Source organism: Engraulis encrasicolus, chromosome 15 (assembly GCF_034702125.1).
Source record: "Engraulis encrasicolus isolate BLACKSEA-1 chromosome 15, IST_EnEncr_1.0, whole genome shotgun sequence".
Classification (NCBI taxonomy): Eukaryota; Metazoa; Chordata; class Actinopteri; order Clupeiformes; family Engraulidae; genus Engraulis; species Engraulis encrasicolus.
The window spans coordinates 448504-467220 of record NC_085871.1 but is presented as its reverse complement, the minus strand read 5'-3'; the positions used below and the strand labels follow the sequence as shown (position 1 = coordinate 467220).

General features: G+C 46.3%; 1 protein-coding gene across 2 annotated transcripts in view; it reads left to right on the top strand.

Moving 5' to 3' along the window:
- Window positions 1-18717, top strand: part of hmga2 (high mobility group AT-hook 2) — a 42437-nt gene that overhangs the window by 9018 nt on the left and 14702 nt on the right. Inside the window, exon 3 of one of the 2 annotated variants that reach the window (XM_063217838.1) lies at window positions 2967-3011. In XM_063217838.1, the coding sequence (XP_063073908.1) occupies window positions 2967-3011 (45 nt within the window). Of the gene's footprint in view, window positions 1-2963; window positions 3012-18717 lie in introns of both variants that reach the window. The other variant, XM_063217837.1, reaches the window with a different exon arrangement.

The window sequence follows — 18717 nt, the reverse complement described above, 5'->3', positions numbered from 1 at the left end:
ATCATGCTAAAGCAGATCATGTTTCTCTCTATGTTAACATACAGTTGGGTGTACTCACTCCTGAGAGCTACAGTTTGAGACATTAATGGCTGTGTTTCAATTGTTTTGAGTGAACAATAAATTGAAGCGGTTATATAAGTTGTACGTTGGCTGCTGTTTGTTGTGTCAAAGAGACATTTCTTTAATGTTGTCCCATGAAAAGGTCTCCAGAAATGTGAGGAGTGCACTCACTTCTGTGACATACTGTAAGTCCTTCCTGTCATAGGGTGAAAGTGAGTGCACACAATGTTGGCATCAAATCCTCATCTGGCCCAGATCGGGGCCGTGGGCCAGCCAAGTGTCCTCTGGGGAAAGAAAACCCCCCATAACCCACACACACACACACACACACACACACACACACACACACACACACACACACACACACACACACACACACACACACACACACACACACACACACACACACACACACACACACACACACACATCCCTTTCGGGCCAACTGCACCGTAGACTTAACTTGCAGACATGAGAGGCAGTGGCGCACCAAACGAGACATGCTAACGCGGCCATGATTAATTTAGCAGGGTGTAGACTTACAGCACCATTAAACCTCCTGATTAAAAATGCAGTGTCCCAAACAGTCAGGTTCACAGACGACACAGACTGGGTGATGAGGATGAGGGGAAGTGACGGCTGTGTTGCGTCTGTGTCGGTGCAGGGCAGGTGTTTAAATACCCATAGTGGAAGTTTGTCTCCTACTGGAGACATTGAAAATGGGCTAGGCCATTTTCTAGGGCTAGGCCCAAAACGTCTGCTGCTGCAGTTTATAACCACACACTTTTTTGGTACGTTTTCAGCTTTAATATACAGTTTGTGACACGTGCCTGATGTGTGCCTCATTTCTGTTACTTTTTAGTGGTTCTAAACCTGGAGACACACCAGGTAATACAATGTTCAAAATCAAGGTGCAGATGCCGACCTTTTTTCCATTCACATTGAAGTTTGCACCAAGGCAAATATACCACAAATGAAAAAAAAAAAAAACACCCACAACACAGAGAGAGTAGCAAGTGTGCAACACAGGTGAATCCCAGCTATGAATGAGTTTGTTTCAAGAAGTGTACTTAGTTCGATAGGCAGCTGTCTGGGGTTTGCATTTTTTGACTGCTGGAGCAGGCCATATATTCATTCACTGGCTTTGTGTGCATTAAAGGTCTTAGAATGGCTGTCTGAATCGCAGGTTGTGGAGGGCCGGCGAGGGTTAGTCGGGCCGAGGCCGGCCCAGGGCCAGAGTGCTTGCCTGTGGGGATGAGCCCTGAGATTCCTCCCCGAGCCTCATGCCTCAGCCCTCGGCTGCCCCATGGCACGCAGGCTTATGTTTCTCCAAGCTCGGCCCCGACTTTGCTGAAGGCTTGGATGGAGTGTCCTTGGGGTATTTAAAACAAACTGTGCTTGTTGGGAGAGCCGTAACGTGAGACTCAACAATGCATGTGCGCTTAGTGAAGGCAGGCATGCAGGCCCTACAGGGCCGAACACATCAGACAACGCATACATCTCTCCTTTCTCTCACTCTGTCTCTTTTTTTTCCTGACTTTGTCCATGTCTCTCTGTCTCTCTCTCTTTTTCCCCTCTCCCTTTCCCCTCACTCTGCCTTTCTTTTGTTTGGTGATGGGAGTTTAAAAAAAGACTCGGAGGCTATCTCTTGTGTCTGTCTGCAAGCACACCATGGGAATAAGGCTGGAATGTTCAAAATGTGCATTACCTCTACAGACTGTTGTCGAAGCGGTCTGATAGAAAGGTCAACACGTATTGGCTTTCAGTGGGATTGTTTAACTGTCAGTTGTAGCTGAAGGTTTTTAGGCTCGTAAGGACACTCGAATGATCCAAGGAAATTACAACCCTATTCCCTGCACTTGCCGCTAACCTTACGGAGACCCCAGTTTCGAGATCTTTAGACATTGTCATTGACTGCAGTCAATGTGCACGAATCATGTTAACTTAGAATATTCCGCTAGCGCAATGCTGCTCCATGTAAACAGAATATTCTGGAACATGTTTTAACTCGAAAACGTACAATATTCCGTTTGAAACCGAAATGCTCCTTGCATGTAACTGCACCCGGTTTGAAAAAAAATCCTTCTTCACAGCCTTTTGTTTTAGAGAAGCTCCACAGGTGACTGGTTAGAATTTTGAGCTCCCATCCCATTCAAGGTTCATTTGAAAAATTCATGTCAGGTTTGGTAGATTGGGCAGGGTTTCACTATACCAATGCTCCGTGGTGCCCTGCGCCTGAGGGGCACTTAATATCTAATGAATTATTAAAGTACGTCTTGTCATGTTAATCGTCTTCTACGGTGCGCACTGAGCAGCTCCTTACTGCTCCATGCCAGATCTTGCCCACTTGCTACAAGACTTCCACTTCCAGCGGCGAACTGTATCATATCTACCATATCTACCAGTTTTCTCACACACTCAGATTGAAGCAGGGTATTTTTTCCCACAAGTATTTTAGACAGTATCTTAGAGATCATCCCTATAGTTATCTCACATTTTTTTGCCTTTCTAAGCTAGTCATGAGCATCTTGGTTTTGTATATCAGCAGTCCTGCAGGAGGGTAGTACTTGGCAAACCGAGACAGTGACTTTCTTGGCGCGAGTCCTAAATGAGCCTGTGGTGGTGGCGGGGCTTTTCTAAAGAGCCCCAGACCATGGGATACTGATCCCCCCATAACTGTCCGTCCATCTCTGTTCCTTATTGGTCGGCTGGGCAGGCTGATTGTGGCCCACTCATTTGCACTTGAATGAATCGTATAATGCCAACTGGTTGCAATATGACTCCTCCCTTTTAAATTTGTAACTCTTCTTGACCAGTTTTTTCCGAAATGATTAGAGTGTCACACAGAGAGGGTCTGCATATTGATCAGTGATTTTTTTTTTTGCCTTTGATCTCTTTCACAGAAGGCTGCCACCGGTGAGAAGAGACCCAGGGGCCGCCCTCGGAAATGGGTAAGTGGTCCTTTAAAGGAGTCCTTTCCATCTGTTCTTGTCACTGAGTATATCTCCCCAGAAGACCGCCACACATGCAAAGTGACACCATTAAATGCAAGTATGCACCCCACACATATGAGGTAATAGGAGACATTTCTTCCTCGCAGCCCTTATTCCTTTTGAATGAGCCTCTGGTAGTCAGTGTCTCTCCGCTGAACCTTCAAGCCGTGCGATGGGAGGGGTGTTGGCACAAGCGAATTCACAGTGCTATCATTTCTGTTAATTATATTCTTTGCACACAAACCCACTTCCTACTTAGTTTCCCCCTGTTAGCTTCTTGTCAGTGTGTGTTTAAGAGGATTGAGCAAGTGTTTGTGTTATCAGCTAAAGAAAATGTTTATGCTCCACATTGACCACAGGAATACTTAAATAATCCTCAGACAGCTTGAAGTTCTCAGTGTTTATCAGGTTATAAGTGACATGCTTGATTCATGGTCGGACGGAAAGCTGTGGGCTGTTAAAATTGCCACCAGCGGTACGGCTGTAATATAGGGGGAGACTCAGCTTCCTCACACACACACATGGGGTTTTGTGTGTGTGTGTGTGTGTGTGTGTGTGTGTGTGTGTGTGTGTGTGTGTGTGTGTGTGTGTGTGTGTGTGTGTGTGTGTGTGTGTGTGTGTGTGTGTGCGTGCGTGCGTGTGTGCGTGCGTGTGCACGCGTTCAAATCTCGTTGGAAGGAGTAAAGTGGATGATCTATCTCAAAGTTATGCATATCTACAAGTTGGTGTGATTTAACCTGATGCAAAACTCAATCTGTGAGTGGTAATGCATTTAAAACATTACATTGAATTATTTAGAAAAAAAGAGGTGGTTAAAAAACCTCTTCCACAGTTGTTTAATCTGTTTAATGACAGCATTTCAAGATTTAAAAAAAAAATACCTCTTTAATTACCCTTCTTCCAGACACTCTTTCCAGATCGCAGTATTTTTTCTGGGATGGCAAGTCTGTCTTTGAATGAACTGCATAACGCTACGCTACATTCATAATTTCCTTGTATGGTGCCAGCACGCATGAGCACTGTGTTACTCATCAAAGGCACTATATATACACATCCTCCATGATTCTCTAGCAGTGGAATGGTACATGGACGTGAATAAGCCTGTGAATAAGGCTGATCGACTTAAAGTTCTTAACCTCAGTTGAGCATCAGTCTGCCAACGTCATTTGGCGTCGCAGTCATTTTCTCTTGAAAAGGGCCCTTGCTGTTTTTTTTTTACCGTGCTATACAGAGCCACTGAACCCTTGGACTGAACTGATAAAGGAGTTGAGTTTATTGCAGTGTTTCCTTTGTGATGGTGCCTGGTGGCTCTGGGGCGGCCCTTTCATGTCGTCCTGCAGGTACACACACCTTCGCACCGCACCGCCCACGCACTCCCACTGCCACTCGCCCACGCACCGCACTCCTGTTCCCCACTCCGCACACTACACCGTGGGACTATAAAACACACCGCAAACAGACGGCTCTCTTTTGACGCGCTATCTTTCTCTATCTCTCTTCCGTTCTCTGTCTCTCATAAGTACTCTCGCGTTGTGTATCTGTTTTTTTTCTCTCTCTCCCTTCCTCTGTCTGTCTCACTGTCTTTCCAACCACCTCTCTCTATTTTTCTTAGTGTTCCTCCCTGCCCTCTGTCTCACTGTCTGCCCCCCTCTCTCTCTCTCCCTCTCTCCCTCTCCCTAGTGTCTGTCTGTCCTTCTCTAAAATCTACCCTAGCCATAACCTGTAGATCGTTTCCCAAGGCTGTGTCTGAAAAGGCAATGAAAAGCCAATACTAGGAGCATTGTGGAGCACGTATTGATTGACCCTGGTGGGTGTCGCTCCGGCTCCTGCTCTGTGGATCTGAGGTTAACCAGGGCAAACGAACGTCTCTGAGAATTTTCCTCAGGCACAAATCTTCTCGGCGAGAATGTTATGAATGCCATAGAATGGTAACGTATTACAGGGACCAGGAAGGTGTGTATGCATGTGTGTGTGAGTGTGTTTGTTTGTTTGTGTGTGTGTGTGTGTGTGTGTGTGTGTGTGTGTGTGTGTGTGTGTGTGTGTGTTAGTGTGTGTGTGTGTGTGTGTGTGTGTGTGTGTGTGTGTCTGTGTGTGTGTTTGTGTGTGTGTGTGTGCGTGCGTGTGTGTGTGTGTGTGTGTGTGTGGACTGTATGTCCTGTGTGTGTGTGTGTGTGTGTGTGTGTGTGTGTGTGTGGGTGTGTGTGTGTGTGTTGGGCTTTTGCTAAACTCTTGTGTGTTGTGTGTGTGTTGTGTGTGTGCGTGCTCATAAGAACCACACATCCATTCAGACAAAATGACCCTGGCCAAGGCGGCCGGTCAGTAAGCGAGTCAATGACTTGTGTTAGTGTGAGTGTGCGGACTCAAAGAGCGGCTAAGAGAAACGCTAAGAGACCCCCTGCTCCCCTGCAGGATGAGGGGGGAGATCCTCATTAGGAAGTCCTGCTCACCTCAACAGAACAGGGCCGCCAATTGTGGCTTCTGGCACTGTTTATCCCTGAGCCATGACATGCCCACTGAACTGGCCATTAGCTCACAGAGGGCGGCCCGGGCCAGAGGAACGACTTTGTTTCACTTTTTTTTATGAATGGACTGAGCCAGCGTGTCTTTCCAACGGAGCACCCGTCCTCATGTATGGGCCACTTTGTGTGGCTTTTTGAAAGGCCGGGTTATGATCTGTTTGGTAGCGTTAGTGTGTCACAGATGAATTGGCATGGCCCAGAGGTCTCCCCCAAAGCCACACGGCCGCTTGCAGGCATACAGGGTGGACTTGTCAAGAGGCCTGGACGTTCCAGCCCTGCATAAACAAGTCGGCCTTCTTCATTCAGCTACTGCTTGCCCTCCTGGAACTAATTATAGCATATCCTTTTTGGCTACAAGGGGCCATTGGAATGTTTTCCTTTGCCTTGTGCACCCCCCCCTCCAGAAACCCCCCACCCCTCAAATGGTTAATAGAAGAAGGTGGCTGTGACCACTGGTGGGGGAGAGAGAGAAGTGTCCAACCATACCTGACCCGCGGGGAACACGCAGAACATTGAGTGTTGGTCTGTGGAGTCCCACCAGCGAGCATCTAGATGGAAAATCTCTAAGTGGCTCAAAGTTCGGACCAAAAGTTCCTCTCAGTCCCGTCAGCCTCCCGTCTTTTTTTTTTTTTGTCTCGTCTTTTTTTTTTCTTGTGTCAGACGTACAGTCATACATAATTTGATTTTCTGCTTTCATTTTGAAAGATCCAATAAAGGCCGGGGCTATTTTGGATTTCCAAGTCACATGTTGCCCAAAATGGATTCAGCATGTTCTGTCCATAGACTCCTGTCAAAGATGGGTGAAATGTGATTGGATGAACTAATAACACTTAGACTTTAATTAAATTGAAATTATTTTCCCCCACTAATGTGTTCTAAACACTGATTAACTATGGCCATGGTTGAACTAAGATCTTTGCCTGATCCTGTGATCAGTCATTCTAGTTAACAAAACCAAAACTGACACTTGGATTGGATTACATACAGTACACACAGACCTTTCTTCCTACATCTCCTAATTTTAACAACCCGGATTATAATAGGCTACTAGACTCTAGACTCTAGACGCTAACCTACTGAAATACCACATATATCAACACTATTTAGAAGTAATCTAAATACAAAAAAATATCTCAATTTAGGAATTGTAGGCGTAGTATGTGCAACATTACAACAGCAGCAAACAGAGTTTGAGTTGCTGTGCATGCGTACCTTGCCGTTATTCTCACAGGTCTGTGGTCGATAATAAGCTTTTCAGAACGTTTTTCAGTAATTGGTTTAAATATGACACATCCTGAATAACAAGCACTCACCACGCAGCATTGGCTAAACCATTGTTCTCACCGAGTCACTATACAGCACAAATGGGAAGTCCCATGAGTTTATCGAAGTTTTATTGTCATAGTTTGTTGAACAGCATCTTCAACACTGCCATTTTGGGTAACATCTAATGTAGTGGAATGTCAATTAGTAAACAAACACATTGTTTGTGTGTTCTCTATGCGTCTGATGATATTTGATGTATAGTGTAGTATATTCAATACTGCCAGTCAGGAGGCCTACTTGACCAGCTCAGCTGATGTACTGCATGTTGGCTGGACTTTCACAACTGTAATTGTGTAATTGTCCTGCGTTGTTACATTGCTCCGGACATCTCATGGCCTGTCTGTCTGTCTGTCTGTCAGGAAAGGGAAATGGTGGCCTTGGTGCCCGCGGTGCCTCTTGCTGCAAACTGCTGAGCTGTTGAGCAGTTTAGTTTATTTCATTACCATCTACTGAGTAGTGAACAGAAGCAGAAGATAAGTGAACACAAATGGTGCATACCCAACTAGATCCCATAAAGGATAACGTACAACAAGAGGGTCAATATTGCTGAAAAAGAATGCTAATATAAAACCATTCATTTTTTTCCTCACAACATATGCTTTGTTTGATTGAACTGATAACTACAATCATGATGACAAAAAGACAAGTCATCCCTCTTTCTCTCTTCATTGATGCTCATGCTTCCCAAAGGTTTCATGTTAGCGTTGGGTGTAAAAAAAAATTCTTCCTGAAAGGTTAATTGCAGGGCAGTTTAAATGCAGTGTTTCTTAAAGGGCTACAGGTTAGTCCGTCTCTTAGAGCCACTTTAGAACGACTTCCCAATTAATGTTTGACTTTTGCCTTGTTCACAAAAGCAGCAAAGGAATGTATTCATGCCATATAATCCTACAGTATATAACCCTTGGAGCTGTTTTATGAAGCAAAGTTGCATTTCTCTTCAGCAACACACATCTCATCCTCATTCATTCCTATCTTTCTCTGCCCGGTGCTCGCTGCACAGGTGTGGAGATAGCAGGCTCGCACAGACAGGCATGGCTCTTTGTCAGGCAGGGATGTGCAGTGCTTTGCCTGCCAACTGGCTGGTGTCCATTTGACTTTTATAGGTTTTGTAGCTCTTAAGTGGTGTGTGTGTGTGTGTGTGTGTGTGTGTGTGTGTGTGTGTGTGTGTGTGTGTGTGTGTGTGTGTGTGTGTGTTTGTGTGTGTGTGTGTGTTTGCTCCTCCTAGATTGGTCATTGGTCAAAGCCTTCCTCAGTATCGCTAGGCAGCCTCTCCCATTGCTTGCATTAACAGCAAATGGGAACTTTGGAAAAAGCTTATCAGTTTATTTTTTCACAGTGTCTTTGCAGAGTCGCACTCACACATGTTGCACTACAGCCAGCGCTTGCTGAGTCCCGCAATTAGCCTGTCACAAAATCCTGTTATTGTTGGTTGGAGCTGTGGGAGAAGAATAACATAAAAACCAAATATGTATAATATATGTAGAGTATAATAATATAGACATTCAGTGTATAACAGTATATAAAAAGCAGTCCACTTCTCTGACTTCTTAGGTGGCTTTTTCCATTTCCCGTGGTCAAGTTCTCAGTTACATTTGTTGGCCAAACACCAGGCCAGTTGGCCTTGAGCTGGCCAGCTGCTTCTCTGGGCTGTAGATACCCTCAGAACCCCCCATGGACCCCTCGCCCCCACAATCACACACTCCCACACTCCCACACACATAGGCACGCATGCACGCACGCACGCACGCACGCACGCACGCACGCACGCACGCACGCACGCACGCACGCACGCACGCACGCACGCACGGCACGCACGCACGCACACACACACACTACTAACTAGACACTGGACACTGGACACTGCTACTCTTTGCAACACCGTCAGAACTCAGAACTCAATGGTGCTGAATTTTGGAGGAAAAAAACCATAAACAAACAAACGTTTACTGTAGAGGAATACCAACAGAGGAAGGGAGACGATGAATGAACAGTGCGTGCGTGCGTGCGAGCGAGCGAGCGAGCGTGCGAGCGCTTGTGCATGTGCTATGTCTCACTCGTCTGTGAGTGTGTGCTCTCTCTCAGTATAATGTGTGTGAGTGTGGGCGTTGTAGGAGAAGGGAGGCTGAAAGGAAGCGCTCTCATCTCATCATCTCATTTTGTTTGGTGGGCTGCAGTCAGTGCTGCTGCTTCTCTTGGCGGAGCGACAGACGTTGTTGACAGGTGGAGAAGAGACGAGTGGAATCAGAGCATGGGCTGGAAATCAGGGGTGGGGGTGGGGGGGTTGGAGGGTCACTAGGCTTAAGGATGAGTGGGGAAGGGGAGGGGACGGGAGGGCTGGCAGTGGGGGGTGAATAAGCCTTGATATTGGGGGTCATCCAACAGTGCGTGTGGAAATGGGCTGGGGAGGCTTCGGAAAACCCCTACCACAGCCAGAGTGTGAAATGGTACGCCCCCCCCCCCTTTTTGCTTTCCTTCCGTCCCTCTGTCTGTGTTTTTTTTCTCTCTCCTACTTTTTTCCTGTCCTAATTTTCTTTCTTCCTCTCTTGCTCCTGGCCTCTCTCTCTCTCTCTCTCTCTCTCTCTCTCTCTCTCTCCCTCTCCCGCTCCCTCCCTCCCCCTCTTAAACTGTCTCTCCTATTTCTCTTTCTTGGAAACGTGTGCGTTTTGTTGGCTGCTGGGACCGGGAGGAAATGTGTGTTTGTAAGGTGGTAGGAGGATCCCGTGATGGGAATCCGGGGTCAGAACCTTTTTATAGTCTCAGCGTGCTTCACTGGCAAAATATTGAACTTGGCCTCCTGGGCTTGCAGAGCAGAGCTGAGTTGCTGTGCCCCCTGGTCCAGGAGAGGCAGGCGGGTAGGCGGGCAGGCGGGCAGGAGGGCTCGTCTGGCTGCCTAGTTGTCAGAGCAAGAACCATAGACTAGAGTTAGAGTAGAGTTCTTTTATTTATCCCAAGGGAAATGAAGGTGAACAGCTTACATATAATACAAGATACACATAATACACATCACAAGACACATCAAATTAAACACAACCCCATTCATACAGACAATAAACTGGTCAGACAAACAAACAAACATAGAAAGATGAATAGATTAAAAACACATACAAATATTTGTCCAGCGAGGTGCAAAGTGTTCTGATAAGGTGTCTTGAGGAAGTCCAGCTGAATAAGGTGGCCTAAAACATCGCCAGTATACAGCACAGTGTAGGCTAGTGAAACAGGTAATAACGATAATTGTCTTTGTGTCTGTCTGTGATCTTGTCTGTCTGTCTGTCTGTCTGTCTGTCTGTCTGTCTGTCTGTCTGTCTGTCTGTCTGTCTGTTGTTCTGTCTGTATGTGATCTTGTTTGTCTGTCTGTCTATCTGTCTGCCTGCTTGCCTATCCTGTACAGACAGACTGACTTTCTACCAATGTACACAAACTTTGGTGTTGCATGCTGCCATCCTGCAGAAAAATGGAAAGCAAGATTCAAAGATTTTTTTGTAATTTGTGAATTTGGTCAAACTGGTACGAAACTGGGAAATACGGAACTATTCAAAATTGCAAATGTTAAATATTTTTTACTTGTTTTAGAAAATTAGTTTCAACGTTTTGGAGAAGAAAACATCATCGTCAATATTAAAGAAGTTGTAAGCCTGCCTGTCTGTCTGTCTGTCTTAACGGAGCTGCGTTTTCTACCGGGCTTTTGCTTTCTAAGTTGTTTTTCTTTACGAGACATTGGTCATGGAATGTTACAGTGAGCTCTAAAGTTCTATTAGCGACGGCCGCAGCTACGTGGGCGAGATGGCGAGTGAGAGGGTTGCGGGGAGCTGAGGTATGTTGTTACCCTGCGGCTGGGTTTATTTTGTGGCTTGGAGCACAGTCTTCTTGTCCCTCCCTGGCTGGCTGGCTGGCTGTGAGAGAGAGAGAGAGAGCGAGAGAGAGAGAGAGAGAGAGAGAGAGAGAGAGAGAGAGAGAGAGAGAGAGAGAGAGAGAGAGAGAGAGAGAGAGGCTGCACAGCTCTGCCTCATTCCCTGCATTTTCAGACCCTTCCCCCTTTTTGCCCCCTCCCCATCTCTCTCTCACTCCCTTTCTTTCTTTTACTCTCTGGATCTATCCCCTCCTCTTTTCTTTTTCTTTCTCTTCCTGTCTTTCTGTCCTTTTCCCTTTCTGTTAAACACACACACACACACACACACACACACACACACACACACACACACACACACACACACACACACACACACACACACACACACACACACACACACACAGTGTCTCACAGTCTATCCCCCTCTCCGACTCGGCCGGAGAGCCTGAATTCCTGCCAACAGGGGCGTGTGTCCCGGCCGGGACTCCACACACACCAGGAGTTTGCTTGGGACCACCTCAACGGATTTCCACCAGTGACCTCTGGAGCCCCCCGGACCCCCTCCACCTCCTCCTCCGTCGCTCCTCCCTACTCTCTCCTTTTTCCCTCCCTACATGCCTGGACCCCCCCCCTCCCTCTCTCTCTACTCCCTCTCTCTACTCCCTCTCGCCAGCCGCCCGCCCGCCCGCCCACCAAACCTCATCTCTCTCTCTCTCTCCCTCCCTCCCTCCTTCCCTTTCTGTTTCTCTCCATTCCTCTATCCCTCCCTCCCCTCTTTTCCTGCTGCTGCCTCTGGAAGCGCTTTAATCATTTCACTCTGAGCCAGAGACTAAAACAGCAGTCCCGCTAGGTGCTCCGGAGATGAGGATGTGAAAGGCAATGGAGTTCAGACCTGCAGGAGAGAGGAGAGAGACAGACAGACAGACAGACAGACATAGAGAGGGAAACCCTGTCTGAGAGAAAACAAATAGTTGTGATTTTATGAAATTATATTAAAAAATATGATATTAACTCATTACTTCCCTTTTTCAAGAACACGTTCCTTGAGTTGCCAAGAGGGATTGGGGCAAAATAGTTAGACGGTGATGCAATCCATAGATGAAATGCATCAAGACAGACAATTGTGGCCGTGACTTACTAAATGTATTTTCCAAGTCAATGTGTTTTTAAAAATGTTCAGTTTGATAATATGTACGGACGGAAGATAGAGAAACAAAGGGAAAGCGGAGTGAGTGAACGAGAGATACAGATGGGGGTGGGGGAGAGGGAGAGGGAGAGGGGAAGAGAGGAGGAGGGAGGGGTGAGGCAGAGTGTTTGTAAAGCGGGAAAAGGTATGTGACACATGTTATTGATGGTTGGGCTTCCATACAACCCAAGGCCTTTATCCTGCCAGGGCTCCACATGCTCAGGCTCTATTTCCTGTTGGAGGTGAGACAAGGCTGCCTCAGAGAGGGAGAGGGAGAGGGAGAGGGAGAGGGAGAGGGAGAGGGCTGCAACTGTGAATGCCCCTCCCCCCCCCCCCTAAACGTTTCAGTACCAGAGCCCTTCCTCTTTCCTTTCCCCTTCCCTTTCTCTTTTGTTTCTGCCGTCCCTTTATTTAGATAGATGAAGCAAGCATGGTTGATGTGGCTTGGGTTGGAATCGAAATCTCTTCCAATGCATATGATGCATAAAACTACATGTTGGCTGATAATGACTTCATGACTGAAAAAAATGCCATGAACGTGCTGAGGAATATACGCCACTTTTAGCATAAACTTAATTTCTATGGTTCGTGCTCTGAAGAAATGTATGACATCATCAGGAGGCAACAGAGTCATAGCAGATGAAACACACTTGAGGTTTGTGTCCAATTGTGTACTCTCTTGAATGTGTGCGTGTGCGTGTGCGTGTGTGTGTGTGTGTGTGTGTGTGTGGGGGGGTTTAGGAACCATGGCCTTTCTTTCCCCCTTACACCAAATGGACACAGAGCCACGCCAACATGACATGAGGCCTGTCAATTTGCCACAGTTAACGACCGTGATTAATGTGTGGAAAGATCAAGTTCACATTCATTACATATCTGTTAGTTCAGGGACGGGGGAAAGGAAAGCAATCACGCAAACAAAGCCGGAGGCCCTCTCCAAATAGAAGAAGATGCCTTCTGGATGGGAGTCTTGTGTCAACCAACAATGTGCAAAAAGAAAAACAAGCAGGAGGAACTGTTGATTCCCATGTTCGTCTGTTCTTGCATTCCACCGCTGCGGCAGACGCGGGAGCAAACACATGAGAATGTTGCGTTGTGGGTGCCAGAACATGTATCACTTTTATTGTGTGCATGAATAATCCAAAATATGCTACACACACACACACACACACACACACACACACACACACACACACACACACACACACACACACACACACACACACACACACACACACACACACAGCACACACAGCACACACAGCGCACACATCATATGAAGTTTAGATACACTGAAAACAACCCCAGTCACCCCACACATACACACAGAGATAGAGACACATGCACGCAAACACACCCGAATACATATATAAACATACAGACACACTCATGCACGTGCAGTTTTCAATGCTTACATGCACTGAAAAGATTCCCCACCCAAGTGTTTTTCCAGGCTGCATTTTTTTCAAATATGGCAAAAAAAATGTATGTGATCATATCTGCACCAATACAATATTTCTGCCTTTTCTGCAGATATATTTGAGGTGTGTTGGAAAGTCTAGCGCATAACACTGTCCTAGCCTACCTAATTGCAAGTGACGCGAATGACTGAAAACGACAAAATCAGTTCCATTCTGTTCATTTTGTTGGAATGTCCTAACTAACTGCGACTCAAATCAGAGCAGCATGTCACGTTTGGAACATTTTTGTTTTTTTATATCTATTCTTAAAAAGTCCTTTTACATCAGCATTAGCATTAGCAGTTCGGTTACAATACAAAATCAAAGTCAAAGTTCAAGTCAAAGTTTTTTATTTTCCATTTGTGCATGGAATAGTAGTCCAGGCACTTAGGAACTCTTGTGCAGGCCCGGTGAGTCAATAAATAGAAATAAAAAATCTAGGAATAAAAAAAGAATCAAAGTTTTCAAAATCAAAAGAATCAAAAGAACGTTTGCCTTCAGTCTGACTCAAGCAGAGCTTAAAAAATACTAGAAAGATAGTGGAAATACTGTCTGCTCTGCTGTATCTCAGGGTGTATGTGCAGTGCTTGTGTCTGAGCAGAGGGTAAGCTGAATGGAGTAGGCTCTTTAATGATAAAGAAATAAAAGTGGAATCTATGGATTCAATATGGACATAAACTCTTCAGTATGATGTGACGGTCATACAGTTGCTTTCAGTGAGAACACGGTGTAATGCTGACGTAATGCCGCTCATCTGCACATCATGGACCAGACAACCTTGTTTTGTGTCCTGTATGTTTTTTGCGGGGTTCTTTGAATTTACCCAGCTGTAGAACCTCCTTCACATTGCGGAGATAAACACAATTTCTCAGATCCAGGGGTGTAGCAGCAAATTGTGGGCCCCATGTACAATCAGTTCCAATGCCCCCCCCCCCCCCCCCCCACCCAGCCATATATCTACTTAAACACACACTGTGTGGGCCCCCTGTATACATCGGGCCCGGGTGAATCAGTCACACTTTACGACTCTCTACGACAGCCCTGCTCAGATCTCATGCAGCATTTCCAGTGTCCCACCACCACCATCACCACCCCAAAATAAAAAAGCTGGGTTTGGACAGGCCAGTGACTTTTATAACTGAGGAGTTTGTCAGAAGACAGAATGCAAAAGCTGCAAAATGTAGAAAAAGTGGATCATTTGTGCAAAGGTCCAGCATTATCGACAAGACAATCTCACGAAGCCCCCCTGAAAAGAACCCTCAAGATGGAGTCAAAGAAAAACTCCCAACTGGAAAGTTGCGTGGAGCAAAACTAAAACCTGAGTTATTGCACACAGCGAGCGACCCTCCCCTTTTTTATCCTCTCTCCCTTTGAGAAACTCTGGGAACTGATTTGACTTCAAACAGCAGAGGCTCCCAAACAGAGCAGATCCAATTTGTCTGCGCCTTTCTTTCCTTCCAGAACACCCTTTCGCAAAAAACCTCCCCAACAAAAGGCTGCTTGTCCTGCCAGGAATATTCCACATTCCCACATTCCTCTCCGTGGCAGACATTTTTTCTCCCACTACAAAGGGCCCTTCGGCAAATTCCCCCTAATCGTATGGTTTAGCCCAGCTCTGATAGGTGCCATTCATAGCACTGCTGCGTGGGGGTGGGGGGTGGTGTTTGCTGGCTGATTGGGGAGGGTGGAGATGGTAGGGTAAAAAAGTGAGTTGGGTTTGAGGTAAAGTGTGTGTTTGTCTGTGTTTGCACACACGTGAGTGCATGCATGTGTGCACAGGGGAGTTGGGGTAGCTATGGAAGTGGTGGTGGTGTATGTGTGTACGTGTGTGTGTGTGTGTGTGTGTGTGTGTGTGTGTGTGTGTGTGGTGGGGGGTGGAGGGGGGTCGGGACGAAAAAATCTTTTCATGATCCACTGAAATGGTGGAGGCGTTCCAGGGGCGATCACAAAGCGGGTGCTGTGGCCTGCACCCTGGAGAAGCCTGGCTCCTCCACCCTCACTTCCACCCCACTCCCGGGAGAAGCCCCCCCCCCCCCCCAGTCAAACAGAACATGTGGCATTTATTCACGGCAGCACAAGCACTGGGCTGGGACCGGGGAGTGGGGTTGAGGTGAGTTGGTGGGGTGCAAAGGGGTGGAGTGACTGAAGGGGTCGCTGTGGAGGGAGGGAGTGAGGAGGACTGGGGGGGGGGGGGGGGGGGGTCAGTTGCTGGGTGGCTTAGCTCCTCTGTGGGGTCTGCTTTCAGGAGTAGGGGAGTCCTTGGGTATGTTCTCTACTCGTCAAAATGAGAGTGTTTTTATTTTTCCTGCCTTTGTGGATCTCTAGTCAGCCGCAGTGAGGAGGGTGCTCAAGGCAGGTTTTCATCCAACACAAAACATGTGTTAGCAGTTTAAGAGCAGAGGTGTAGGTATTTCGTTCTACATGTGTACGTTTTAGGTATTGTAATGCACATTTTCTGTGCTTCTTATTGCAAATCAATTGTGGATTGGATTACTACTGATGGGCAGTATAACAACAATAATATCAGCTATGGCAATGTAGAGGTGCTAAACTACATTTTAAAAAGTAGGTAGGTCTGCTGCACTGCGAAATAACCGGGAAAAAAACGTCATTAAATTAAAACAATACGTTTTCGCCAGGGTGATCGAAACATTGCTGTTTTAATTTAATGACGTCTAGTTTTTGGAGTTTTGGAGCAGTGTGCAGACCTACCTTCTTAAACTGTCTGAGACTTTTGTCTGGCACCTGCAACAAGTGACTTTGGATGTGTGCACCCTACCCAAAATGATAAGAAAAAATACTTTTAAAACAAACATTCCTAAGTTGGCCTGGCAAGCCAGACTGTAACGTGCAGTCTGGCACTGAACCATTGGCGAAGCTTTGGAACCGACTGTTGCAAACAGGTTCAAGCTGTGTTAACTGCATGTCATAGTCCAGAGTGTCATTGCTGATCTGAACTCCCCCCATTGGCTTACTGTACGGCTTCTGCATCTGTTTGGCTTTTCCCCCTGTGGTGCGGTGCTAGACCAACTCGCCAAAGTCTTTCCTGGTGCTAGGCGGGTTTGTGTAGCTTACTAGGCTATTCCTGAGGAAGGCGACAGCTAATCTGAAATGGACAGTGCTATCAACCTCCTGTTATCACAAGCAGTGAGAGTATAGTGGCAGAGTAGAGTATAGTAGAGCATGGGGAACCTCTGGTTCGTGGGCCGTTTACTGCCGGCCATATTTTCTGTCCCCCTCTAAAATATTACATGTTTTGTAAAGCAATCTTAGAATTACATTTGCATTAGGTTAGGGGACATAGTGAAGGTGGGGTCTGTTGTAAAGGTGGCCTCCTTCAATATAGGCTTAAAGTACAGGGGGAAATCCTGGTTTGTGTTCATAGTACGGCCTTTGGAGGACTTTATAAAATTTGAAGTGGCCCTTCGAATGAAAAAGACTTTGACATTCTTATTTTTCACGCATGGACTGTCCTTTTTCTTTTCCTCACCATTGTGCATGGTAAACGACGTATTGGGTTCTTAGCGTTCATTCATACACTTGAAATCGAATGCTGAGCCCACACAGAAACCTCTCGACCTGCCTGTGTCCTTTCTCAGTTGTTTTCCAAATTGCCCCTCGTGTTGGGACTTGCTTTTAAAAAAAGTTCATCTGGTGTGGCACCACCACCACCACAAAGCGGCGATGTGTGAAACCTTGCTCTGCCTGCTGAGGAATTCAACTTCTGGGAATAACAACAGTGACTGTGCAGGTGTCCATTTTCCGTATCGTGTTTAATAATTCCCCGGCCTCAGTAGCCCACTTGCCTACTACGCTGGGAACCTTGGCTTCTCCAGTCTTGCAGGAGTGGAACCCGGGAGGTGAGGTTGAGGGTTGAGGGTTGGATAGATTGTTAGGTAGGTGTGTGTGTGTGTGTGTGTGTGTGTGTGTGTGTGTGTGTGTGTGTGTGTGTGTGTGTGTGTGTGTGTGTGTGTGTGTGTGTGTGTGTGTGTGTGTGTCTTGTGTGAGTGTCATGGTGGTCCATGGATGTCACAACTCTAAGTATCTAGCTCCAGGTGTGATGCACCAGAGAACCACAGAGATCATATAGGTAGGCTACATTTCGCTAACTTTAAATGGCAAAGGACGACACAACTATGTATTTATTTCCCAAAAGAGCAGAGATATTCATTAAATTACTCTTTTTTTCTGCAGACCCTCCAGTTTGTGGTGTGCATATGCGTGCATGTGTGTGTTTATGTGTGTGTGTGTCTGCGTATTTGTGTTTATGTACTTATGTCTTTCTCTGTGTGTGTGTGTATATATTATGTGTGTGTGTGTGCATGCGTGTGCGTATGTGTGTGCGTACGAGCATGCTGTGTACGAGCATGCTTGCGTGTGCCTGTGTGTGCCTGTGTGTGTGTACGTGTGAGAATTGTGTGCGCCATGACTGAGTCTGTGTGAGTTCATTCTGCCACTCAAGTCGCCACACACAGTTTTAACTTGCACCTAAAGACTTCAAAAGAGCGGTCTGATAAGGCGAGGGGGGGCTGTGTGGAGTGCAGGGGGTGCGAACGTGCTTGCGATAGTGTTACTGGGACTAGCTCTTAGCATGAAGGCGCCAGTGCCTGGCAGAAGCATGTGGGGAGTACTTACCATAAGTGGTATTCCTTCTTCAACGCTCTGGCTGTTTTGGCACAGCCTCTGCCTCGGCATGCTCTGCTGAAGTGCCGTGCTGCAGGTAACTTGTAGGTGTTTGAGCTCTGGGTCCAGTGCAGCTATAGTTCTATCATTGTATCGTCTCTACTGGAAATGAACAAAAAAAAGACTCATCAGTCAGCTCTGTTGCTTTTGGAAATGGATGCTTTAATGTATGAACGTCACATAAAATAAAATATTCCCCCCTTTATGGGGCCTAATGTTTTTTTAAATTACAATTGTTCAACAAGTCAACAGTTTTTTTACCTTCTCATTGACCATCAAGCAGATGTCTTGATGTCATGGAACAACAGGGGTGAAAAACTAAAAGGCAAAAGTTCAGGGAGAACACCCTGTGAACTTGAATTCCCTAACCAAGTCTTCACTGTCTAGATGAGGAGTTGTTGAATCAGAATGCTTATGAAAATTACAGTTGGAGCTGTTGCTAGGTACAGTAAAGTAAGATATTTATTTACGTCTGTGTAAAAGCGACACCCATCAGAGAGTGAATTGTTGCCTGGTCAGATAGAGGGTGTGTGTCTAGTACACTGTAAAAATAACAAGGTTCCTGGAATAAAGTCCAGTAGCCAGCGTTGGGAAACCCTACAAGTTATTTGAGGAACCTAACATTTCTCAGTGGAACCTA